The 27,645-nt window shown below is 39.9% G+C and overlaps 1 protein-coding gene across 1 annotated transcript; it reads right to left on the minus strand.

Moving 5' to 3' along the window:
* Positions 1-8,835: 8,835 nt before the first annotated feature.
* Positions 8,836-27,079, minus strand: LOC140948307 (uncharacterized). Its single transcript, XM_073397535.1, has 22 exons — positions 26,661-27,079; positions 25,622-25,645; positions 24,067-24,137; positions 23,015-23,144; positions 22,438-22,506; positions 22,115-22,203; positions 21,718-21,791; positions 20,863-20,945; positions 20,059-20,142; positions 19,376-19,434; positions 18,162-18,239; positions 17,844-17,904; positions 17,074-17,167; positions 16,366-16,403; positions 15,364-15,424; positions 14,457-14,536; positions 14,145-14,285; positions 13,715-13,762; positions 13,458-13,508; positions 12,944-13,033; positions 11,979-12,109; positions 8,836-10,457 (listed from the first exon to the last, which is right to left on the minus strand). The coding sequence occupies exons 1-21, from the start codon at positions 27,051-27,053 to the stop codon at positions 11,984-11,986; spliced, it is 1,944 nt and encodes a 647-aa protein (XP_073253636.1). The 5' UTR covers positions 27,054-27,079; the 3' UTR covers positions 8,836-10,457; positions 11,979-11,983.
* Positions 27,080-27,645: the final 566 nt, after the last annotated feature.

Consider the following 27,645-nt stretch of genomic DNA (forward strand, 5'->3'; position numbering starts at 1 on the left):
TGATATCGAGATGTCTCGAACAACTTCTGGCCTCACTTCGGAAACAAAATGCAAATTTACGACATTAGTTTGTTCTCCGCCTCAAATATTTGTTGTAGCCAAAAGAACTAGAAGTGACCTCGCGATATCTCCAACCAGAGCATGCGTCTGCTCCCAACTCATTCCTGCGTCACTACGTCAAATACCCAAAACAAGCCGAAAAGTAACAAACTTGCGTGCGGAATCTTAAACCGTACCTCGGGCATAACTTATAGCTATTTTCCACATCTCAAATTACCTTGCGTCGCAGTGGCGCAATCGGCTAATCCCTCAATTTAGATCTGACGCGTCACACGTAAGCCAGTTCAAAGCCTAGGCAAGCCCGAAATAATAACTATTGCTTGTTTATTTCTTCCAAAAGTAATACTTAATTCTTCCTCATGATTACTTCTTTCCCCTGAAAGAAAAAATCAAAGAGCTCGAAGATATCTCGAACTAATTCCGAAGCAACTTCGGGACATTCGGAAGCAACATGCAACTTTGAATCATTCCTGAGCTGCGTGAATCCTTTAGGCAACTACTCCGACTGGGCCCTTCTACTGTTCTCATGGAATATTTTCCGTACGTTTTAAAACTATATACTTCAGATCGATTTTGACTTTGTTCATTTTTCTCATCTGCATAGCGACGCCGCTTCGCTTCGTCATAGAAATCGCATCGAAATCACCGTTATCACGTGTGAACAGAAGCCCTATCCGGTCTGGCTTTCGCGTCTGCGCAAAAGCTATCCGATATAATGTGAACATAGCTTCAGTAGTCACACTCAAGGTTTACCACAATGCGCCGAAACGTGTTGGCCATTTTGTCGGGGGCACCCAACTACAATTTTTGGAAAATATCTGCTCGAAAGACGATTTGAGATGTAGAATTTTCGGAACATTCGTTGTTAAATTTCTTGCTTGCATGCCTCTCCTAGGATTTTCGAACCTCCCAAACATGGTATAATTACCCATTTTTAACGGATTTTTAGCGTACAAACAGTAAAAAGGTCACCTAGAATCTTCGGGAGCCTTTTTTCTGGCTGAAATTTTCGAAAAGGTAAGTTTTGATCCCTATAATTTTCGGATGACTAGACTTTCAGCTAGGAAATCCGAACAGATGAAAAATTTTTAGGGGATAAGAATATGCCTATATCTACTGTTTAAATACTAAAATACGTTCAACAATGCCATGTTTAAGTGGTTTTGAACTATATTCTCGTTGGGTGCCCCTGTTTTGTTTCAGGAGATTTAAAAAGCTTTGTTTATGCACGGCTAGCTTCGTAGAGAGAACGAGTTACAAAGGTCTATTTGTAAAGAATGTAAACCTGATGCACGTGACCAGCGAATTATGATAAGAACAGACTTGAAGATAAGATGTTAATTGTTTCAAAAGCTTAATTAGTGAAATTGAGTGAAAAAAGGCCAACCAATATTATTTATTGATTTCATCATTTTATTTGGAATTCTCCTTATTTTTGTTGCCATTACAACATTTGAAGTTCACTCCCATGCTTGATCATTAAATGAAATTTTAAATTTCAGCATCTTAAATCCAGATTCGTCAAAGTGGCTTCTTTACCAATTAACTTATATCCCGGAGGATCAGCCGTAAACTTTCCGACGACAAATAGACAGATCTCGTCATCCTTCACCAACTCATCGCTGAATTCCAACCCGGCCTTAAATTGGAAGCGAATGGCGTTGACCAGTACTTTCACATCTAATTCCTGGCTCGGTTCCCATGGTATGGCCAAGTATGGAAACTTATAGATGTCTAGCTTAGACTGATGATGTGTTGACCCGAAGTAGACCCAAATCGAATTAGAATTCTCCATTATATCCACGAAAATAAGTGCATTTTTTTTCTCGAATACACAGTTCAGTTTAAGGTTACGATCTGAATAATACGAGACGGTGACAGGGTGTAGTAGGCTGAAGTACGATATTTCCACTTCTGGTATCTTGGCATTTTCAATCTCGAGTTTTACAAATGCGTAACAACTAAAGATGATCTGTGTGTACTCTTCCTTTTCAACAGCAGGATTATTTAAGGAATCTTTATCCTCAATATACTTTGCTCCATCTTTCACTTTTTGAAGGAATTTCTTGAAGATCAGTTTTTCACATTTTGAAACGTCCCACCCTTTGATAACATCTTGTTGTCGTCGGCGGTCTTTCAGACAAACTTTACCATCAGTGTCGTTATATATCTGTACATCATTCTCGTCAGCACCAGTAATAATCAGATCATGTGGCCCCATACAAATCTCTACTGGTGTATCTGCTTGGGCTCCAACAACTACTGCATTGAGACTTCTGTTGTCGTCTCCACCGCTAATGGTGACTTTTCCTGTTCCTTCTGTGAAGTTATTGGCGACGATGATGCTTCCAGAAGATTTCTCCCCAATCTTGTAGGTTTTCCCTCTTGTTTTGGCGAGGACGATGTTCTGACCATTTCCAACAAAAATTTCGTCACCGACATTAGAAGGAAGAGTTGTGGAATCAAGGAAGGTATCGTAGTTTTGTCCAAGATCAGTTATGAGGTGGCTCAGATGTGTGAAGAGGAACCTCAGTATATCTTCTTGTGCTGCACGGATAAATTCCTTCTCGGTTTTTCGAAAAAGGATCAATGGGAAACGATCAACAAAGTCTACGATGAGGTCAAACAAACTTGTGTATAACCCAGTCGATAGTCTATTGCTCCATTCCTGGTCAATAAGGACAGCTTGTGGAGGATTTGATTTATCCTTGAAAACCAGATTATCGTTTTCAATGCTTGCCGTCAACTGGTCAAGACTGGTTATAGAATCAAAGCGTAATTGATTCCCATAATCTTTTTCTTTAATTGTAGCTACGTTCCCTGTTGTTGTAAATTTTATTCTCACTGCTTTGGCTTTGTTCTTCTCCAAGAAATTAAAATTTGAGCCAGGTTGAAAGACAAGCTTTCTGTTGCGGTTATCTTTAGAAATCTTGCCTAAGGTTTTGCCCTCGTCTTCTTGCGATGGAATAATCTCAACAGTATTCAAAAGAACACCTTCGTGATCATGTTTCAACACGTCAATGTAAAGTCGTTTTTCTACCTTGTTCCATGTTCCATAAATGGTTGTCGAACATTTGATAGTTCTTCCGTCAGCTCCCATAACAACGCTGATTGTCAAGTAGTCAGCCACTTCGGGACCTTGGAGTACAAAGACATCTGCACCAGCCCCACCAATCAGCTCATGTCTACCTCGAGTACTCACAAGGGTGTCATCTCCATCGTTCGCCTCAATAACTGTTTGTCCACCAGTAGCTATGAGAAGATTGTCTTCGTTGCTGCCAATTATTTTTTTGCATGACGGGAAGCTAATAATGTTCATTACATTTACCAAAGATACATTTTTTGTTTAGGAAGATTTCTTGTCTTTTAAAAGCACCCACCCCTTGTAGGGGCTTGAGGATGTACCATACACCTTAACTTTAAGACGGTTTTTACGGTTATGCATCAGACTCACTGTGTCGATCTGGTATCTCTCGTCTTCGTAAAACTTAAATGAAATGGTATCTTTTGATTCTTGACTTAGTTGGATATCGTAGCCGTGACCTAATCTTATGTTGAAGAGTCGCCTGGGCAATACTGTCACATCTTTTTTGCTTGTCAAAGAGCCAAGGAAATAATTTGAATGGTTTAGAATATATCTGCTTGCCCCATCATAGTTGATGGCATCCAAACTGCTGTAATAAAGTCCTTCGTATCCAAAAGACTTCATTTCAATAGTTGATATGTTTTGCAAGTAAACAACATGTTCAAAAGCAATGCTGTGATCGTCAGCTTGGCTGTTGATATTTCTAAGTTGCCAACTACTGTAAGTAGGCGACATCGGGTACCGCCTGTTTTTAGGAGGGGGCACATATTGGATAATGAGAGTATTGTCTCCACTTCCGCCAATAATGTATTTGGCCCAAGTTGGAAAATAATGAAGGCCCCACCGTTTCTCAGCAAGTTTATCTGTATAATCATAATAGCCTAAAGTACCTCCAACAGAAACAACATTGTTCCCTTCACCAGTATACACCACATCATTAAAGCCGTACGATACATCTATAACATTATGGTCATCACTGCCGATGATAGTTGTTGGAATGTAGTGTGACAGTATACTCACATTGTCTGGTCTTGCAGCAGAGATTGTTTCGAATTCATCAAATACGAAACTTTTTCTGAAAGCAAATACCAAAAGTGCTTCCAGCTTTTTATTTCCGGAGTATTGTAGATGTCCATCTCTATATGCGGCACTGCTAGTAGAAATACGTTGAATGGCGTTTTTGGCGACACGCACTTTCTCTGGAACATAACCGTAATCGCGCACTGTGTATAAAGATATTCCATCACTGAAGTACTTGAAGCCTTTTCTGTATGCCAGAAACCACAATATTTTGCTGTTTAACTCTTCGTGGTTTCTGAGAAACTCGGGATTCTGGCTTTCGAAGAAAGTCTCTAAACTGTGCGCCAGATCACTTGAAGACTTCATTCCTGGCTTATGAATAAATGCATTGAAACCGTCCGGCCAACCACGAAAGCAGGATCCTAGATTAATTCCTGATCTTCCCTTTTTGCCTCCTGAGGTATATCCAATATCCAGGTAAACTCCGGTGACTGGTGAGTTCATTGGAGGGGTTTTCCACTCTGGTCCCGTCCTACCCATCATGATGTAATTTTTATTCCAAAGGTCTTCTTTGAAAACCAAGGAGTGACCGGCTAAGGCCAGAGTATCTTCTCCTTCCTCACCCTCACACCGTCTGTCGACACCTGCCTCACAGACAATAAAATCGTCACCTTCTCCACCGAGCAGAGTGTCCCTTCCTGTTCCGCCATTAAGATAATCATTTCCTGGCCCACCAAAAATGCTGTCACTTCCGCCTCGTCCAAACAATATGTCATCACCCTCTTCACCATAAATACGGTCTGGACCAAAACCAGCTACAATTTCATCATCGCTTAGCCGACCTCGTAGCGTTTTGCCGACACTTGTTGCGTCCATTAATGCTACTCTGTTTTCTTTGTTATGAAAATCTGCAATCGCTCTGGCAGTCAGACACTTGGTAAAATTCCTCTTTTCGTTTTGTAAAGTTGCCTTATCTGCATCTATTCCTGCTGCCTCCGCATCTACATAGTAGATAAAAATGTCAAATCCTCTTCTCCTGTATTCATCTTCCAAATTTTTCAAATACTTCTTAAATGCTTCGGACTCTATGTAAGTCTTAAATTCATCCTTTACTCGTTGTTCAGTGGATCGAAAGTCGAACAAATCAGCAAAGAAACCAAGAACTGTATTCACCACCTGTAAGATTGTACTGATAAGATCTACGATTGGCGACAATGGCGGGAAAATAAAATCTAAGGCTAGACTTACTCCGTCCAGAATAGCTGTCACCCCATCAACAGCTGCCATGACCCCATACATAACAGCTTTACCGACATTACCCTGTTTTGCAGCGTCACTTGCTGCAATTGCATTCTTCGCCAACGACACAATACTCGTGCCAATTGAAATGGCACTGCCAACAAAAGGCGCAAACCGTATGGCTTTCTTCGCCACCTTTTCGCCAAATTTTTTTGCTAAATTATTTTTAATTCTTTTTCCAACAAATTCCCCAACATTTTTCATTCCACTGGCTATACCAAAGCTTCCTTGAGCAACTCGAAGTCGTCCGTTTCTCATCATCTCATTATATTCACTCTCGCTGATTTCACCCTTAGATCTCAAATCACGAGCTCTGTCAATCATATCACTCCCAGCTGCTGTGTCAATTCCTCCCTGAGCGAAATTAAGGCCAGTACTGGCAGTCTCTACACCATTTCCAACTTTCCGTAAAATTTTTCCAGCTATCTTTCTGGATGAGATCCTTGATCTTTCCTGTCCCAGTTTTTTCACCGTATTGAAGTTTTCTTGAGCCAGTCTCTGCTCACCGCTGACACCCTCAAAAGCTTTGATATTCTCAAATGATTCCGTCACCACTATCTCTTGGAGATCTTTCACACCAGTTCTCTTTAAGCGGAGATCTTTTTCAGTCTGTATGTTATATCCTACCATTCTTTGAAATACTCTGTGAACATCAATATTTTCTGACTTCTTCTCTAAAATGTACTTTAAACCATCGTATTTGAAATTTAAAGAGTCCATCGTTCCTAGCAAAAGAAAGAACTAGAACTGAGTAATGCAAGCTTTGAACATGTAATGAAAGACCCAAAATTAAGCAATAAAGCAGGCCCCACACTACCAACCCTGGCCATTTCCTTACGCATTCGCACAGGCATACCGTTTCAGTGGCAGCCATGGATAGATGTTTCGTCCTTGTTATTGGCATGTCATAGCTCCAGGTTAAAGGGTCTCTGTGATACTTTGAGGCTGGTGATTTTGCATTAACCTCGGCGGTAAATGACGGAGTCATGTGATCACGAGTGAGACCCTTACTCCTAGGGTAACATCATGCTGATAAGTTCTGACTTGAATCAGCTGTTCATGGCTGCCACTGCTCTTGATGCACATGCGGACGGAATTCGGTAGGGCGTGCTTCCTTGCTTTATTTCTGTCTTATATACTGAAAGACCCAGTTAAAAATTGTAATTTACGCTCTTACCATTTGCAAAACTAAGGCTTTTTTCATACCTGTCGTTATATCATTGATGTCTTCAGGAAGTTCAGCCATGAAACCCCCAAACGTGGATCCTGCTCCTGACATGTAGTTACTGTATCTTATCAAGTCGTTCTCTGATTCAGTCTCTTCTCCAGTTATGACTTCACCCCTGAGTCCGACGTCTTTTATTGGATTCGAATCTTCTTGGAGTTCAGGTAGATCGGTTCCTTCATAAACCACGCAAAAAGAGAAAAAAAAAACAAAAGTGGCAAGCAAGATCAACAAAGGTAGCAAACAAGATAAGTGGATTCAGGAAAAAATAAGCAAATGCCACGTAACCAGCGCCCGCCACAGACGAAACTAAACTCTGGTTAAGTCCGTTTATGAAGCAGCGCGAAAGTACTTGTTCTGCGTCTCCACCTGTGTACAAGGGGTTTGTGTAGGCGCCATGATTGACCTGTTAAAAAGCCATTGTCGATTGGCCAGTCAGGTTGAAGGGAAATTCAAAAAAACACACTTCCGGTAATTTGTTGAGTCCGTTGGGGGCCCAGAACAAGGATTTCGGCGATGCTTCGCAGACGTTACTAACCTGGGTTAGATAACGTGTCAGAGACGCGGGCTAAAACTAAGGGACCAATCTTTATTTATCTCCTGGTCGGGGGCGGGGGGAGAGGGGCGGCGGCGTTGGAGAATTTGGGGCTTACCAAGGTGAAATTTAGCCGACCCCCCTTTGAATGTTACTTCACTGAAGTGATCCCCCTTATAACATTTGATGACTTTCGCGATTCCCCCCCACGTCTTCATTTTCCATGCAAATTTGAGTGGTCCCCCCTCTGAATTCTTCCAAAGTTTTCAGCGATCCCCCTTTGGGTTCTCAGTTACGACTGATCCCCCCCTTTTGTTCTCCTAAAAATCAAGTAATCCCCCCAAAATCCCCCCCAGGCGATAAATAATGACCGGTCCCTAAGCAACCAGCAAACCTATAGTCATCATGTTTCTTTCGCCATCTAGTGCCTCTTTGAACTCCGTAAGAATTTGTTTGAAATCAGGATCTCTTTTCAAATCTTCCAAACTCTGATAATAAAAAGCTTCCACTTGCTTCCCTTGTGCAGCACTTTCCTCTCTCAACATATCAATCATCCTCTGAACAACGACTTCTGGATCAAAAGCCCTAGGGTCATTCTTCCAGGATGCTGAAACGTCGTTACATAGATTTTGAGACAAGTCGTTGAACCATTTAGCTTGCAATGTTGTGCTGAAGAAATCATCAACGTCGTCCTCCTCATCGTGTTGTACAGGACTAGTTTGGGAAGTTTCGATACACTGTAAGAAACACACAAAGGAATCGTTTTACACCAAACCTTGCGGATTTGAAAGACAGTTGCTGGCCGTCTGATAAAAAGAGAACAATTGAAGGAAATTGCCCCCCTTACTCAGTTTAGACCAAACTGAGGCCCGGAGAGCCGAAAAAATTTTTTTGGAGACCGGGCACCCCTTATCTCAGGGTCTAGATGGCCGCCCCCCCCCTCCCCTTCCTAATCTGAAGGTCTGGATCTGCCACTGTAGTCCGCCTTACACGGATAATCTTGTGTTTTAGTTGTAAAAAATTATTACCCTGGAACAACCCTTATTTTGCCCAGGACGGGGAGGTGCCGCTGAACAGGGTATAGTTTTCAGAGTTAAAAATCTTAGACTGGGTATGCAATTTCGCTATCTAGTCTATCTAGCGTTTCGCCTCAGCTCATGCGCACACTTTTACCCGAAGTATTCCACCAGGATATCAGGCAATTATGCTGGTGGTTTTTTTTTGTCTCATATCTCTTTTCCGTCTGGTACCCGTTTTAAGATTACTCAGCCCTTTGTCAACCCCACTTGGGTCGCACGACGAAGAGTTTTCTCCCGAAGTTAAACCCAAATCTTTTCTCGAACAATAACCGAAACTTTCATACGCCTTCCGAATCCCAGTACGATTCTGGAAAATCCAGAAATGATAAGGCTTGTTAATACTGAAAGGTCTCATGTGAGCTAACTTATGAATTTAAACGATTTTTAATTGGCCCTTTGTTTGATTACATCTGCAGAAAAACTAAAAAACAGGTTAAAGTACACGCCAAAAACGATCAAATGTACTGCTGACAACAGGTCAAAGACAACACAAATTCACTCTGTTCCACTGTGCGCCAGATTCCATTTTTTAGTGGCTTCCCCATTTTTAGTGATTACATAATACCTAAGGTGAACAAATATCAACATTCTGCTTCAGAATATGAACAAGACTTTTAAACATTTATTATTAAACAAACAAGTAATAAGATTCGTGAAACCTCTCAACAGAGGTCGATATTCACACCTTCAAATAAACTTCGGTTAATAGGCAAATAAAACTTTATTTGTCCTTTAATGTCCAAAGGGAACAAAAAATATTAGAAACAGATTTGTTTAGTTCGACAGACAAATTTCAGTCCACTTTCGTCAGTTATCTTTGATGTTATGGGAAACGACGAGATGAGAACGATTTGTTACTTAGAGTCAGGGTTATCTAGCACATGAGAGCATCACTTCACCATAAAAAGGGCATATAAAGAATTAGTAAAAAAAGTTCTATTAAACATTGTCCTCATTCTTTTTCATTTAAGTTAATCCAAAATCAATTGTTTAGTCTAACTGGCTATGAATTTCGTAACATATCTAATCAAACCTAAAAAAAATAAACAAACAAACAAACAAAAAATGTAACCAAAGTATGGAATTTATATAAGTCAAATGCGTCACATGAATTGATGGTAAGAAAAATAGTCATTAAAGCGTTACATAAAAAGGCCATTTTACGGATAGAATTTGTTTTAAGAGGAAGCGCGCCTTATATTCAAGGTAACGAAATGGCTTTTAGACCCGAGAAAGGCGTGGTATCATGATTATCTGATAGAAATAAAAACCATGATACTAAGAAAACTTACCTTTAGTATTATATAGAAAGCAACTAACCATCGAAATGTATTGGGGAGTGCCGCTAAACACGACATCTTCCCTACTTGTTCCAATGTAACAAATCATCTCAGGAAAGTATCACATAAAGTAATACCAGAAAAACTCCGATCAATTACACGTCACTAGGGCCTATCACATTTGCGATCATCCAATCATTTCATCGGTCAGACATGTTTGCAGGTGGTTTACTGATCAACACCTCGTTTTCGTTTGGTACCTGTTTTATTATATGTATTGTATCTCTAGAAGGTTCATTCACACAATTTTTTTAACACTTGTTTTAAGTATAAGATAACTCCTACAGTTATAAACAATTTTTTATCTGCTAACCGTTATTATTAAAAATGTTAAATAACATATTGTCAATATTCATAAATAAGCTATAAATGCTCTGTCAATAGTGAAAACCGGAAGTCGTTTGTGCTTGGTATTTTCTTCGTCCCTTCGGGAAGTCGTTCAAGCCAGTACTCGTTCAGTTGAGCACAAAGTCCACTGGGGACCTCCTTGTCTTCCCTTCTGTTATCTGAGCTGGACAGAAGCATCGTTCACAGGTTGTTTTGCCGCGATGCCGACGGTAAGCGGCAAATAGGAGTCAGCGGACAAGGCACAAATATCAAGATGATTCATTTGATGGTTGATCCAGGAGACGTGTCACGTGATTCCCATCAAAACATGAAAAACAGATGGAGACTAGGGAATTCTCGGATTCAAGCTTAGTAAACCCGCTGGTTATTAGTATCGCGGCCGTTTGCGTTGACCCTGTTTGCTTTGGTGGTCGTGGGCATACTGTTAAGACGGAAACTGCTGACCAAACAATCGTTGAGTGCCCATCTGGGAAGAATTCAAAAGAGGAGTCGATTGAGCAGGGTTGAAAGAATTAATGAAATAAGTAGCATATACAAATTAAAAGTATATGATATACTTTGGCTTCGTATTTTCTACTTCAACACTTAACACACCAATGCAGTCAAAGAAACAAGAACTGTTCTTGTTCAAGTTCTTGTGGTTAGATCACGCAAATAGTTTCTAGTTTAATGTCTGGATCAAGTTTTATAAGTAAATAGGCCACGATTTTTGCATTCCCTCATCAGGAGCGTAGCTAGGGGGGGTCCTGGGGTGCCTGTGACCCCCCTTTCGTAGGCCTTCTTTTGAGCAAACAACCTACAATATTCAGGTGGCGAAAACGTCATGACAATATCTTGGCCGTAAAAGCCATTGTTGAAAAGCCCACTTTTTTAAAATTTGTTTTTTTTGTAAAGTATTTTCGTCAACAGCTCTTGTCTTTAGTTAACTCATGCCACGATAATACGACTGCTGGCTAGAAGCTATTTTGTAGACTTGTCCTGCCCACTATACTCTCACTGCTCATCCCAAAATTGTAACATTAAGTAAAACATGCACGGCGTGGAAGTCGACATGACAATCTAGTGAGTAGCCTCTGTGACCCCCCCTTTGAAAAATCCTGGCTACGCCCCTGCTCATGCATAGTATACTACGTACACAACAACAACAACAACAACAAAAGCTTTATTTGCATGACCATAAAGGAATTACAGTATTGCAAAAGCTATTAGTCTAAATTTAAGTACTAATTCAACTAATTAGTACGTGCAAAAAAATTACAAAACGTTACAGTTCTCATTCATTCATTCATTCATTCATTCATTGATATTAATTTGGTTCTTAATTCAAAGCATTGCGAGATAAATGAAACTAATTGACAGTTAATTAAATAATCAGAAGAATTCATAAGAAGAGATATTAAAGTATCGTGTGAAAGTGATTTGAAGTCAGGTATTTTAGTTTCTAGTTTGGAGAAAAATATGTCTCTGATCTGAGAATAAGCCTTACAATCTAGTAAGAAATGATTTTCATCTTCGATTTTGTTACTTGTACAAAAGTGACATATCCTTTCATTACGAGGAATGTTTTCGTATCTACCTGTTTCAATTCTAAGTTGATGACTACTTATTCTAAATCTAACTAATGCTTTTCTCGAAGGGTTTTTTCTTGTTAAAACTAGGTACGGCGAGGGGCTATAGTCGTCTTTGATTGTACAATAAAAACTGAGTTTTTGTGATTGTTGAAGGGTCTGATTCCAGTAAGAGACGTATTTATTTTTCATTATGCCGATATACCTATTAACTATTGAGTCACTCAATGAATTACAGGAAAAGTCATAGTTTAGATCATAGTAGTCAACCATTTTCATGAGATTAGAGTAAAAGCTAGTTTTTCCGTTATGATGAAGGTCAATTGAAATTTGTAAGGCCTAGAAGAACCAATGTCTATATCATTAAATATCAATAAATATCAATAAAAACATGATAGCAAGTAACAGATTAGAGTTACCATCGTCATCTTCGAGGTTGTTTAGCTGCGCGTGTAGCTAGTGTTTTAACCAGTTCTCCTTTGTAGAGGTCCCAGCTCTCTAGACACTGGATCCTGTGACGAGCGTCGGGTACTGTCATGTACTCCTCCCTCTAATGAAACAAATAAACATTTATTTTAGATAAGCGAGCTCACTGATCTAAGGGCGCTTACCATTTGTCAGAACAGGCTGGCCGGACCAGTCCAGTCGTCAGGAGAATTCTACCATTGAGAGTCCCCGATAGGGTTCTTAAATCCCGTAATCCCTCCCCAGAATTTCGTGCAATCCCGTAATCCCGAGGGTTACTATTGGCATCTCACCTCCCGCGTATACTTCCGAATCTCGCCTCGATTTTGCTCCAAAATCCCGAATCCCGAACTTCAAATAAGGGAAATGTCGGATCCTGAAAAACTTATTAGGAGCCCTTAATATTGAAAAGGAATATCCCGGGGCCCGGAAGATAACAGATAAGTTTATTCCTAAATGGTATGCACGACTGTGAGGGATATTAGTAAAAATTTTGAGAAAAGACTAATATTTCATTCTCAAACTGACTGGTCGGGCCGACCAGTTCTGACTTGTGGTGAGCGCCCTAAGCGTGAGAATTAGGTTTTGAAGCAATTTACAAATGAAGGGTGAACGACTTGTCGCGCGAGCTCGTAAAAGACGTCCAAGATTCTCCGATAAGTAATTACTCTTATTTTCCACAGTACCAAGAGAACATTACCTTGTTTTACGGTAAGAATGTTTGTACTTAACGAAGATACCGTACGACAACTAAAAAATTGTTGACACAGATTTACTGCATCTGACAACCTGTAATATTGTCATTTAGCTTCTTAAGTTTTATCGCTTCACATGCCTCAAAAAGACAAGCTTTAATGCGACTGTAAAGCGACTAAAACCTGTTGTTTGAAATTACTGTACAAGTTCGCTTTACACTTACCAAAGCTTTAAGCTGTACCAAGGTCGTAATACTGGCGTTCATTAAAAAGAACCTTTTGTTGATCATAATGCACTCGGCTCCTTCACTTATCTGAGGAGGTGATCAACAGCTATTTTAGAACAGATTCAATGTCGATACACTCAAAGCAGTCATCTATATCTAAACAACTGTGAACAGCTGTGTTCTTTTTACTCCCAGTCTGGAGTTAAAATAACTCCGAAATGGGGTTACTTTTACTCCTTACATGGGTTGTTTTTACTCTTTTTGGAGTTAATTTAACTCTGAAAATGGAGTAAAAATGTTAGGTACAGGATAACTCCTTTTTGGGGTTATTTTAACTCCTCAATATCTGGGGTCACTTTTAATCCTGAAAAAGAGTTCTTTAAACTCCTTTTTGGAGTTGAAATAACTCTCCAAAAAATAACTCCACTGTAAGGAGTTAAATTAGCCCCACTAGAGGAGTTACTACAACTCCTTGAAAATTACTGTGCACTTAAAGTTATTTTACACTCACCAGTATAAGACTTTTAGTGGAGGGATCCTGATTTTCTTCTACTACATCAGCCTACGAGCCATTAAAATAAACGTGAACATTGTGGATGATATGGTTTAGGTATTATCTTCTCCTCATTATAATTTTTTAAAAGTAGAGAAACAGGTAACATAAGCGAAGGGAGAAAGGGAGGACCCCTTGGGTCAATAGTGGAAGGGCTAAACTACCCCCCGGGACTACCCTAAGGGGTGCGAAAGAAACAACTTAGCGTGACCTACCTCTGAACTTATCTTGGTTGTTACTTTCGGCATCATAGACTCAAGTCCCTGTAAAGAAAAAAGAACGACGCGTGACGGAACGGTCAGAGCGCTGGACTTGTAATTATTCGGCAGGCGAGAGGAAGAGAGAATTTCAGAAAATGAGGCCTCTGTCAGCAAGGAACCAAAAGACATGCTCTTAAGAGCAAAAATGTAACTTGGGAGCTTCGATAACGTGACGCAATCACAAGAAATACATTGGGAGTCCGTGCAGATCTCTCTTTGACTTTCTTTGTATGCAAAACATCACCAGACAAGGGAAACGAAACGTAGTATGCAGAGAACAAGTTAATTCATACAATCATTGCCTGCGACGTTAGGAGAACGCAACCTAAACTCGACGCGCGAGGAATACTGGGTACGAGCAGAGATCAAGTGGTTGTATACTTACAAACATATTTCCTGGTTTAAGCAGAGCAATCTGTAGAAGTGCTGTTCTTGTGGGGGCGCTGACCGACAATTCCGATGGTCTCTTCTGTACTTTGCTCACCTTCCTAGCGCATATTTCACCGAACGGGAAAAAAACTGGATCCTGTTAAAGCAACAAAATATCGGTTTCACTTATTAAAATGATAAAAATATCCATAAGGGCCGAGTAGTCTCTGAGGGGTGGACAAAGGGGAAAGACGGCTACGGAGAGTCAAGCGGGCCCTGAGGACAAATATGGTTGACGAAGAACATCTCAAAAATACAAATGACTTACTGCTTTAAGGTCGACAGTCTTCTCCAAACTGCGCTTTTCAATTTCCTTAGGTCTTGCATCGTCTGCAAGATGTGATTTTTCTGTGACACAGAAACAAAAATTAATATTGGAAGTCATTAGCGTCGTTACTACAAGTGTTTACAAATTCATGTTGCGCCAGAGTGTTGGTTATATGCTGGCTGTTTTTTTTATCTATCCGTTCATAAAAGTGGGATTTAGTCATTACTTCTGCATGTTTTAAGTCTTCCTTTTGAGTGGCGTAATCTCTCTTAACGGATAACTCCATGAGGCGGACACTCCCCAAAAATGGACACCTGGAGCCGGGCTGTTCCTTTCGAACTTCAGTCATTTTTCCTAGTCTGTCCATAAAGCGGACACTTGGTGCAGGTGCCAATTCTGTCCGTTTAAGGCCAGAAAAAGTTAAATGCTTGCAAATTCTTACTTTTTCTACAGTCGAGCTCCCCTTTCAGCATTAATTAGGGAGCTTAAGCAACAACGACGGCAAGGGCTACAAAAAAGTCACTTAAAAAGTGAATTCGCGCTGCCTCAAAGTAATCGCGCTTATTCCATCTCGCTTAATTCGTAAAATTTTTTCGGAGTTGAATTCTAAAGGACTGTATCAAAGTTCAGGAAAAGGTCCTCGGCAAAACGTGAAATTAGGCACTTTCACGTTGTAGTCGTGCAACGACGCTAAGAAATGTACAAAAAAAGCGCGATGAACGTGAAAGGTTGTTGTTTTGCTAATATAAACTTATTGCTTTTTGTGCCGTTCTCGTTGCCGTCGCCGTCGTAACGTACGAAACAGCGTTTCCTAAGAACCACGCAAACAGATTTGATATATGACAGAGCAGATTATATATAAAAGTTTATATATTTTCCGAGTAAACCATATCTTTTACTTACTCACCTTCTGTTGATTTCTGTTTGCAGAAGCGTGGTGAGTTTTGCTTGCAAAAGCACTGAGAAAGCTATAACATAATAATAATATATAAAAAGGAGATATTCTTCCCATGACTATGAGCTTGCATCTCGGGTACGTCCTTGTACGGACCCTTGGCCGTGCAATAAGAACGAAGCAACGACGGAAGAAGGATTTTAAAAACTTTATACTGGTGACGTTGCGCCATTCAAATTTTGGGTGGTTTACTTCATAGCCTGCCATACAGGTGCTTGTAAGTAATACGCGCCTCGTTCTTTCTTGCGCCCATGACTTCAAAGCCTCTGCTACTAGGCTTTGATAGATTAGGTTAACATAAGTTTTGGCATAATATGTCATTGCGTGCATAATTTTGACCTTTTTTCCGCGAAAAGCACTGCTAGTATATTTTGCACTTTTGGCTGGTTTTGCAGCAAGAAGTTGTCATTTGTTGGTCATGCAAACATTTTTTTCGGCCCGAGATCAGTGTTAAAGGCAAATTTAAGAAACAAAATGATTTCTTTCTGCCTATTGTCATATTCATAGTACGAGAGCATCTCTATCCAAAATTAAGGCTGTAGAAAACAGATTTTAGTAAGGGAAATTATAAAATAATTTTATACAAAAGAGGATGGGGGCGGGGCGACCCTTGCTGGCTTAATCCTCCCACTGGGGTAAACTGGATAGGGGTTTCGGAGGTCTAAATCCCAGGGAGGAATGGTGGGAAGGGCCTGCTGTATGTAAGGGAATATTTGAAAAAGTGGTTAAGAAGAACGACATTTAGAAAAAGAGAGCAGAAATAACTCACAATAAGCCATTTTCGAGTTCCCCCAGGCCTCTGCATCAAAACGAGATTACGTGCTCAGCCTTTGATATGGAAGTGATTTTTCATTCTCATGCAAAAAAATCTCATTTTCTCTAGAAAGGTTGTGCACTTGACCTCATTTTGAAAGTGAGGGTTTGTGGAACTCGGAAGTAGCCTATTTCGCATACCTCGAGTAGACTTGTTGGATTTTTTCCAGGAGTTGAACCTTCAAAAACACGAAATGATCAGAAATAACTAATAATGTATAGTCTGGATGTCATAGTTTTAAATTTGGAAATATTTGTTCGAAACCAGAGTTAGTAGAAACTCGCTAGGCTACGTGTTTTTCTTTGTGTTAATTGGACTTAAGTCGTCTAAACTGCGAAATTATCGAGCGGTTCAAAGCAAAGATAGGAAGTCAAAGTAAGTTAGCGTGCGTAGCAAGCTTCTCCGTGCGGTTTCGGAGCAAGGAACGAGGAACGACAGTCAAAGACCACACGAAAAAATAAAATGGGGCGCGTAAGGGAACGAAGAAGGGGTACTGGGTAAGGAAGAAAGGGTTAGGGTTAGGGTTTCCTTCCCCTCCCCCTCCCCCTCCCCCATTTCAATTTTTGGCTCTCGTTCGTTTTTCGTGCGGCCAAAACCAAAGATCATCCCGTTCGTTCCTCGGTCTTTCTTTGCTCCGAAACCATACGGAAACGCTTGTTACGCAGGCTATAGTAAGTGGATTCATCGAACATTGCCCTGTGAGATTTAATACCGCAAAATTTTCTCTCTTCTCTACAAACTAACTTTCTTTTTTGTCCTAACTACACAAACGGCACCAAACTACGTTGAAAAGTGAGAAGATATAAGTCGAAAATTCGAAAATATGAAGCCAGGGGCTTGACACTTACGCGGGGTAGTTTTAGTTACGGTAGTGATGCTGGGCAGCTTAGTAGTCTTGCTCATGTCCAGAACATCTTGTTTTCTAACCACCTTACATCTTCCCTGTGGTGGAAACAGTATGTTACAGTGTATAATACCTCAAAAGAAACACTGAAAACCGCTAAAGCGGGTGGGCTCCCTAGATAAATGATGATGATAATAATAATAATAATAATAATAATAATAATAATAATAATAATAATAATAATAATAATAATAATAATAATAATTTAATTATCATTAAAAAGAAACTTTAAAACTTATCAGTACGAGTCTCTTGGGATTGCTCATCTCTCAAGCGTGGTTCTTAGACTGTTAGGTCTTCAGGGTTCATCTTTCGAGCAAAAAACTCCGAGCCAATCAGAGCAGAGTAGGATTTTCAACAATGTGGGTGACATCAATAAAATACTAAAGTAGACCAAGAAGCTCAGCGGCTGGCGATCGAGCCTAGACGATCCCGGAACAAACAGATTTCACGATAGCCTGGTTGCCAGAGGGTTTTCATGCGTGGTTTCCGGTTTTGGTTTAGCCTACCACGCATGCGTTCTTTGGGTTTCGTCACCCGTTCCTTCTCTAGCCAAAAAAAACGTCTGCGTGGGAGGCTAGTTTAGGTAGACTTTGGAGGTTTTTTTCCCGCGGCTTCGCCCTTCGGCCGAAGATGGGTCGGGCAAGCCGAGACTGAAGCATGCCCTCGCACGCGAAAAAACAGTGATATATACTGGTCGACAGTCATCCTTACCGATTTAACGATGTAGAAATATGGGGTGTCATTACTGTCTTTTACGATTACTGTATCCTTCCTGAAAACAAGTCATTGAAAGAGAAAGAGTTGTCAATTCACGTATCATATCATATGATCTGGGGGATGTAATGATGAAAAAAATGATCCACACGGAGATAACTGTCATTTATGCCCAAGGATGAGAAAGTGGAAGTCGTCGTCGACGAAGAAAAAGTCGAATAAAGAACAATCCATGACGCACGTTGTTGATCGTTGTTTTTACAAAAGTAGATCATTATCAAAGATGCATAGGATAATTTAGACAACTATACTTACGCAAAATATTTGGTTACTATTGCATCTTTTTCTTCGAAAAACTTTTCCAGTGGAAAATTGCGAAAAAGCTCGATTGATCTGTTAAAGTTTGAGAGAGAAACATCATTAAAGAAAGATAAGTTAGTAGTAACAGTCACAGATTTGTTACCGAAACCATTTGTTGCCGGGGTGCCCTCCCCCTGATCTATAGAGTGTTTTCACATGACGTCACGGCGGCCATATTGGTGTCCCAAAACAATGAAACGGCGGCCATGTTGGTGTCCCAAACCAGTCCCGTGGGAGTTGAATTCCTTTCTTATGCAAACGCTTTCTTTTGTTTCAATAAATTTGCATAGATGCTGGCCACGTGAGTGAAAACACTCTATAAGAAACCTTTATAACGCACGTGAAAATCTCCCTCGTCACGCGTGACTCTCACGTGCCAAGAGGGCGAGCCTCTTCTTTTCCGCGTTTGCATGCCTAAAGGCAAGTTCGATCAGTTCGGCGCGTTTTGGAGTCGAAAGGAAATACGTAAGTTAGAAAAGACAATAAAAAGCCTCATTTTGTAAGTGTTTTGTTGAGCAGATAATTGACTAAATGATGCAGAAAAGAATTCCGCTGGTTACGTAGAGCATGTCTCTCTAAGTTGCCTCTGATAAGGAAAATATGGTACGATTCGGTATTCCTAAGTTAACGTTAAGTATTTTTGATTTTGCTATGGATTCTTCATATGTCATTTTGATCTTTATATCAAATAAAAAATAAAAAAGGCCCCTGGATCTCTGTTTATATTTGTGTATACCAAACACAAGTGTTATTTAATTGACATGCCTGGCTTATTAACAAGGAAGTCAGTTATACATGTAAGACGCTCTGCGGTGTATTCTATCGAAATTCATAAATCAACACGGTGGATGTCTTAGTCTGACAAGATATGTGTACCTATCAATCCGGCCCCGGTTGTTCAAACTTTATATAGTGCTGTAAGACGCTCTGCGGTGTATTCTATCGAAATTCATAAATCAACACGGTGGATGTCTTAGTCACAGCCACCGGATAGCACTATCCAAAGTGCCAGTAACGCAATTGGTTTCCCTAATACTTATCCGCTGGATAGTGATTTATCCCGTCGATAGCGCTACCCAGCTTTTGAGCAACTAACCGGGGCCTGGTTTTAAGTGTGACATTAGACAGTATTAAATAGTTGTATCCAACGTTGAGTCAAACAACAATACCTTAATATTTCAATCGGAAGGCCGCTGTCGGGACTTGTACTCATGAGTTCCATAAAATCCTACAACCAAATATCCGTTAGATTGCCAAAATTAGATACAGAGGCAGAGATAGACACCGTAAACAGTTTACCGCGATTTCTTCAGCCTGACAGTCCGAGAAATCATGAGCTCAATTCATCTCAAGTTAACCTCCATCTCATTTTCGTCCTTCGCTTAGCTAGCTTATTGCCGACTCAAAGTAAAACGTCAATGGAATTTGCTTCTTAGTCAAATGAATTTTTCATTGGATTAGAATGTGATTAGAAACAAATTACAAAGAGATCTATTTTACGTCTCGCCTAATTTGACAGTTGAGATTTTGATTAGTGGATCGATTGATTATTTGGTCACTTTACGCATTGTTAATTAAACGCAAATGACAAAAGTAGACGGTGCGTGAAAAGCACTTACGCTTCTAGTTGTTATTATAAACATTAGCATTATAATTCGTCCCAAATATATTAATTATTTATGCGAATAGACGGGAAAAATTAATTAAAAATTAAAGGTAAAGCCGATGCGGCGGCCGGAAGTTACATCAGAGGACCTTACATGACGGTATATACCGACTGTTTAGCAACCAATCAAATCAAGACTCTTGGTCAACAAATGAAATGCTGTCTTAATCAAGGCTGGAACTTTACCTCCCTATCCAGAACGAGTACTTCGACAGGCCCCTTGCAGATGAGTGAATGTTCCCTTTTTATACCATTCATTAATTCAACAGGCTGAAATCAAGAAAACGCATCAGTGCTAGTTTTGCTTCTTTGGGCGTGTATCCTGCTCCCGCTAACAAAGCAAGGCCAGTAGCCTGTTCCAGGCTCTCACATAGCAGGGATGACGCCTGACGCCTGGATGAAGCGTAAGCGAAAGGCACGCGAAGATGATGAGCTCTTAGATCTGGAAAAGGGAGTCCCACTATCTCGGAGCCTGGAACAGGATATGTCGCCAGCGATCCTCTAACTCTGTGACCTCTGGTAGCCCAAGCTCGACATATGAGCATCGGAATTGTTGCGTAGCCCTTCAATGTGAAAGGATTTAAACAAAAATTCTCTGACCTGCACTTAAGTTGAGTGTTTCTTCTTTCCTGTGTAAATCCCGAGCCGCTGACTTATGGCCATTTTATGAGTTTATTGTAACCTTTTTGCTTTCTCTATAACCCTTTGCCACAGGTTATCTTCATACAAATCCTTATACTTCAAAAGTTACACAACTATACCGATAATCGTATATCGAGCTTGAGCTAGCGGCGCAAATAAAGAAGAGCTGTTTGCTCGGCAAGACGGTGCAAAATGAGTTTAGATATTTTCAGTTTGTGCTGCGCCACAATTTGTAGATTGGTTTTTGCGCCGGGACGATTTAGTGTAAGAGCACGCCCTCCCAGTTTTCATGGTACGAGAAGGCAAGAGCGCGTGGAAGTCAAGCCTTAATTTTAAGGGGCAACTTACATCAGTAGTGTTTCCTTGCATCAGTTCCCCAAAAGACATCTTGGTGACACCAGCCGCTAAGTCATACATGCACACTTTACTAACTGGTGAAAGCAAATTGATAAATATTAGAATGTAGGCTACATCATCATCTGAAATACAAAATTAGAGTATCTAAAACAATCAGTGAACCGAATATCTTCGCGATAAAATCTGGGAAATTTTGGCTTAACAAATCCGTAATTCTAGGCTTTGGTATCCTTAATTCAGTTTAAGAAATCTGGAATCCGGAATCAAAATTCCACTCCCAAGGATTCCGGAATCCAGTACTGACTTGGAATCCGGAATCCACATCCAAGACTGTCACGTGAGGCGATGTAAGGTTTAAATATGTTACTAGGCTGATTTAGCAACAGGACAGGAACGTCAGTTGGCGACAGGAAAGCGCGCGGAAAGGACTAAACACGACTTCCGGTGCCCAATTTGCCGCTCTGCCATTGGTCAAACCAGATGTTTAATTTGCGGGCGCCGTCGTCAACTGACGTTCCCGTTCTGTTGCTAAATCAGCCTACTTCTGGCTCTATACCCACCCTTGGCCTCTGATTAACAGTTGGCTTAGCAGGCAGGTTACACAAAATTAGCCAGGAATCTACGTTACGATTTTTCATGTTCCTCGTTCTTATTCCCCCATTCTTAATGCCAGTGAGAAATATAAGGAAAGTAGGATCATTTGAGATTTTTGGGTAACTGAGCGGCCTACCCCTCCCCAAGTCACAATTTTGCCCCAAGTGAGAATTAAGCTTTAATGTAGACTTAGGGGAGGGGTAGGTGGTCAGTTACACAAAAACCATCGAAAACTACAATAGCATGCCTTACCTCTCCCAGAGAGTACATAATAAAACCTTTGAGGTGACCTTCCCTGACACGCAATGACTCTTCCATTGTCGTATCTAGAATAGAGAAAAGGAAACGATAAAAATCAAACTCAACATAGGCTTTGTTCTCACCCGTCATTCCGGAGAATGGCCCCGGACTAGGGAGGCGGAAATTGAGGCTAAACGCCTCACTGCAAGATAAAAGAAAAAAATATAAATTGTTGCCGTCAAAGAAACAGTGAAGATGTAGTGGTTTATTGACGAGGAGTCTCGTGGTTGGACTTATGCATGTACAGGCCTAATCCTTTGCCATTCTTGCTGTTCTCTTGCTGAATGTCAATAAATAGCCACAGGACTATTATTTATGATGTTTTAAAAGCCATGAAGGAAACACTTACCTCTCATAGGCAACACAACGAGACAGATCGACCTCCCTTTCCAGCGGAAAAATCATGAACGCGCGCGTACTACGACACAGCCTCTGGACCTTAGAAGGAAGTATTCAATGTTAATATCGATTTTAGAAAAAGGAATCATTTCATAATGCCGTGTCATCCGTTTTTTACTTGCTTAATGGCCTTGACGTATCAGCCGTTATATCATGTCATGCCAAAGAAAAAAGGGGCGGTCTTTAGTGACCATGAGAACCAACTCACATCAAATATGCAAGCGAGACTGGAATAACTATTTAATGAGACAGTTTCTTCTTTTTTTTCACTACCTTTTTAAGACCTTCATTTGTTCTCGCACGAGGCACTGAAGTTAGAATCTGTCGAAGCTCCTCTGAGATCTGATAGAAAAGAGAAGCGAAGAGATTAGCCAGTTTTTTTTATCACTACCCAGGGTACCCAAGGGTTTGTTTTCTCGCTCGGGGTGGATGCTTCGGTGTCCGCAGAATTCACGAGCGGCGAAGCCTCGAGAAAGAACCTCAAGGCTTTTCGCTCGGGTTACCATATATTAACACTTGACTGACACCAATCATCCGAAGTGGTAAACAGAGAACCATTTGTGGATGTGCCAAAATTCACATTAATTTGAAGAAATTCACATTGATTGACTAACACAAAAAAATCGGTGCTCTGATTGGTCAGAAATGTTGCTTCGTTAATTCCGTTAGCAAACAGTATGAATTGTTTTGCCGGCCGGACAAGTTTCACCTTCCGATCGAATCACGCAAGTTGTATCACTGTATTGTTTAAGTTGCACGAGATAGACAGGCGACTGCAAAGCAACTCCTGAAGTCGCCTGTGCTTGTGAAAGTTACAGCAAAAAGTCAGTGTACAGTTGGTGTTGTATACCTTGCTTTTTCCTTTAAATGTCCGTGAATCAAAGCCTATTCCCGCACCACTTTTCTGACTGCCTTTCCTAGTCGCGGCCGATTGAGCTGCGGAACCTTTGCCTTTACTGCTAGCATCAGGCTTTTTGTACCTTTACAAAATAACAAAAAAAAAAACAAAGCTGACAAACAATGTTGTATTTATGATAGTGCTACGCTCTTTTCTTTTTATGAGAACGCCGTTTTTCCGGTCCAGGCTGAACATTCTTATTTTTCTGCCGATTTTAGGCTGAAAGGTTTCATGTTTTTGTATTATTCTGAAACTGTTATAATGTAGTGTCTGACGTTTCCGTTTTAGAATGTTCGGGGTATAAATTGCAGTTAATTGCAGTGCCTCGTTGTTTTTCTCTTTGGTGGCTAGTTTTGCCGTTTAGAGAAAGAAATAATTTCACCGTTAAATTAAAAACATATAATTGCGGTATCGGTATTAATTAACGGATTTTCAACACACAAAATTATATCCATTTCAGCCTTGGGTTTATTCTTATGATATTCTTAAGATTTTTCAAATTTTAGCCTCGATATTGCTTTTTCCAAGGTGGTTTAAAAAAGAGATTCCACCGTATCAGTTTTATTGTTATTTCTTGGTTTTAGTCTGCGTTACGAGACTAAGTGACGAGCACATCACTGAGTTTAGCTGCACCGTGATCAGGATCACAATTTTACACAAGTGAATATAAACTTAATGTAACAAGTGATTTAATACTCAGTTATATTGTCAAATTTGCAGATAAGACCGCATTTCATGACTTCTTCATAATTAAACAAGAAGATTGTCATTTTTGATTTACTCAATACAAATCTGCGAAATCGTGAGCCTTTGCGTAGTTGTAGCCGCCCTCGTGAGCAGTGTACAGTTATATCATAAGAAAAAATTCTTTAATTTGAGAATACGCTGTCAAATAAAACTGTAAACGAAACCAAAATGAGTTTACATTGTGTTCCTAAGGAAGCTTTAGCAGAAAAACTGAGAGAACATTCGCTCTACTCTATTTACGAGATTAATTCAAATACCTTCTCCATCGCATACAAGATGAAACGAGGACGTGCACGACACGGGCGGCCCAGACGAACTTCTCTAAAGCCTGCGAAAGACAAAAACAGAAAATTATGTACACGGTGATAATAGTTCTATCCGAAGGCAATTTTGTTTTATTCTCAAGGTTGTTCTTGTACCAGCTTTCATATTGTATGGATAGCACGATTCTAAATATTCCAAAATTGTTTTCGTCACTTTACAAGGCTAACTGTTATGAACTTAGCAAAAATGAAAATAAAAATCGAATTCGTGTAACTTTTCTAACCGGTGTACCTTTTTCTTCCTTCCCATATTTGAAAATGCAAATTTTGAGGTTCTTTTGCTAAAAGTATGCTCAAGTCATTCTAGCCAAACATCATGAAGTCGAACCTTCTGAGACAACGGTAAATATTATGATAGGAACGAATGTTCCGTAGTTATTTATCCAGCTGTGTGCCACAAATGTTTTTCAGCGGGTCTGTGTGATGTTTATGCATGGAAGAGGTACAATTGTGGTTGTGAATAAAGGAAATTAAAAACGTTGTAGGTTGTCTTTTGTGATATCGGTAGGTATTAACAAGCATTGATGAAAGCTGTGAACTAATCTACCCCACGAAACATGACCGGAACTTGTTATTATGTTTACCAAAAAGAATAAAAAACATGGATTTTCGTGTAAAATTAACCAAATAATGAAGTCACCGCTATTTGCTCTCGATTTAATGATTTTTTTCTTTGATAGAAGCGCATAATATCAGATGTTTGAAAAATGAACTTTACAAAACCAAAGTGGATTGATTAAAAATGAGAACAACAATAGACGAGGGCAATGTCCATTGTTAGAGTCGTGATTAACCATAAAAGGTGGTTTAAGTCTCTGAGTACCATACACGCAATTTCTCAATCTCGATCCCGGAGCCTTTCTGCGCATGAGTCAAAAGAGTACGTAAGTAAGCACTTTAAGTAAGCACTGGGGTCGAGAATCGCCATTTTCTCCGATTCAGTAAGTTCCAAACTGCGACTGCGCAGTCATCAGTTTGCGAGAAGTAAGCAAAGAAACCCCTGAAGTTACTAAGGTTAAGAAACAGAAGATAAAACAAGAGAAGCGTCAGAAAAAGAAGAAGAAGAAGAAGAACAAGAAGAAGAAGAAGAACAAAACAACAACAATGCAACAAAAACTAGAAATACGTGTATCATAACAATAATCATAATTTGTAATAATAATAATAATAATAATAATAATAATAATAATAATAATAATAATAGTAACAAAAACAACAACAACAAACTACTGCTGCTACTACTACTAATACTGCTGCTGCTGCCACCACCTGTTACAATGTTAGTGTGCGCGTTCGTAAAACCTGAAGCGACGTTGCTGCCGGGTAGGCGGTTAACAAAGTATAAAAGTAAACTTGGGTGCTTAGTCTCGCAGTGATTGAAATTAAACGTTTATTGAAAGTCACTCACGATTATTCAATATTTCTAATTGGGTATTAATAACAGAAGTTCTTTAAAGACTTTATCGCTCCGAAAGCATAAGTAACTTACCGATAACTGAGAGTAGGTCCTTTCCTGTAGAAAAAAAAGTAAAAGATTAAACTGATTCGGAGGGTGCCGCATGCAAGAAGGTAGAGTAGCCGAGAGGTGACAGCTCCTGTACATAGAATGGAGCCTCGAGTTCAAGTTTTACCATGACCGCTGACTGGAATTGTTCACGGTAGTCTTGACAACTCGGTCACACTTGTTAAATAGCCAACTGGTTTGACCCAGGCCATGCAGTTGTGATTCTTATATTTTTCAAGTTTCTTTCAACTATTTGTTTCTGTCCTTATCTGTGGCCGCCATAATGTAGACTGCTGGGTTACTAGTGATTGTGTTAGCTCTGTAGAATCAATTTTATTTCATAAGTTATTCAGGTTTCTAACACGTTCTAAAGCACGTAGAAACTGAAAACCACTTGAGACACTTCTGACGGGTTCCGAGCAGAAAAGAAACCTATCTCATTTTAGAAGAATTTGCAACTCGGACTCAATGTTCTATTAATTTATTAAATTAAAAAAAAAAAAAGAATAGTCGGGTCACACTTTCATCCTACCCACAGACGCAAAAATAATTATAATTAGTTTAATAAAAACAACATGGCCTTCATTAGGCCAACTGATTTAAAGCCGACTTGTTTGATCTTGGGGATCAAATAATTGTTTTCCGTAATTAAATCACAATTATTTTAAAATGTTCATGTTTATTAAGTAAGAATTTCAGTCGTCCAGTTTATGTTGTCATTCAGGATTTTAATAATCGAATAAAGCATTGGCGTTTAGTAGAACCACCCGGTATGGGCAATTATAGGGAAAAGTCGACAGAAAAAGACTGAGTTGGGGCCGCAAGTATATATGATCTCGACAAAAAAAGCTGAAATCAAGATATCTAGGAACGTGCTAAATTACTTTACTGTACAACAGATTGTACAACGCGTTTCCACTTGAGAGAGCGGAGAGCTCTGACCCGATACAATCAGCACGTGTAAAGTCAAACGCCTGCATTGAAGTTGAATATTTACTTGTCCAAGACTGAAGAAACCACTCACCTCAATGCTATCGAGTCTTTGATTGGTTTTCTTTACGAGAGCTGTGACAAGTAATGGCGCCTCTACTGCGCTTTGACTTTCTCGTCGAAATTTCTGGAGCTCTTGAACTCGCCTCTGTATTTCAGCTGAAGTTTTCCGAGACTCCGCGCTTGGTTGGATAGTAGCAATTTTATCTTTGCGATCTTTGCGGGGTAAAATTGGCTTCGGTAGTTTGGGAATTGCCCGATCTTCGTTGTCAAAGTTTATATCAATGTTAATGATGGACTTGTCGTAAGCCATTCCAGCCTTTGACTTGAAGATCAAGTTGGTGATCCTGTGTAAAAAGTCGTAAGATGTAGAGTCCATTATTTGCGCGAAAGGAGGAATAGAAGCTTTTCTGATTAAGTCCTCCATTAAGGATCGTGAGTAGATAGTCCTAAACTTTGGATGAAAAGCAACGTCACGACCTTAGATCTCTTGTCGCTTTTTCTGTCAGTCAGGATTTATATTTCGAAGATTGATATGTCCTTATAAAATACCCCTCTTACTCTTGGTCAAACAAATATAAGTATCAAACTACAAGTTTGGGAACAAATGATTTTACAATTACTGAGTAATTTTAATCTTTCACTTCAACTACGTTCCATCTCTCTTTGAAATAAGGAAAAAAATAAAAATATATTGTTACTGTCTTGTGTGACTGAACTCACCTTTTAAGCCCAAAATCCTGACCGCTTCCATAGCAACCTACAGATACGTTTTCACTTCCACAACAACTCTCTGTATTGCCAAAAAATCTTTATAACTTTTGCTTCTGATTGCTACCGTATGATGCCGATATTCCGTTCTCTATTTTCCGCCTTCCCCACCACTTAGCCGTTCATCTTAGCAACATACGAAAACAGTCAACTTACGTAACAGGAATTCGAGAGCTATAATGGAAATAACTTTCGTGGTATTTGCTTGAGTGAATACGTTTGATAGGAGGTCAAGGGATCACTTCGCG

This window comes from Porites lutea, chromosome 9 (genome assembly GCF_958299795.1).
Source record: "Porites lutea chromosome 9, jaPorLute2.1, whole genome shotgun sequence".
NCBI classification, from domain to species: Eukaryota; Metazoa; Cnidaria; class Anthozoa; order Scleractinia; family Poritidae; genus Porites; species Porites lutea.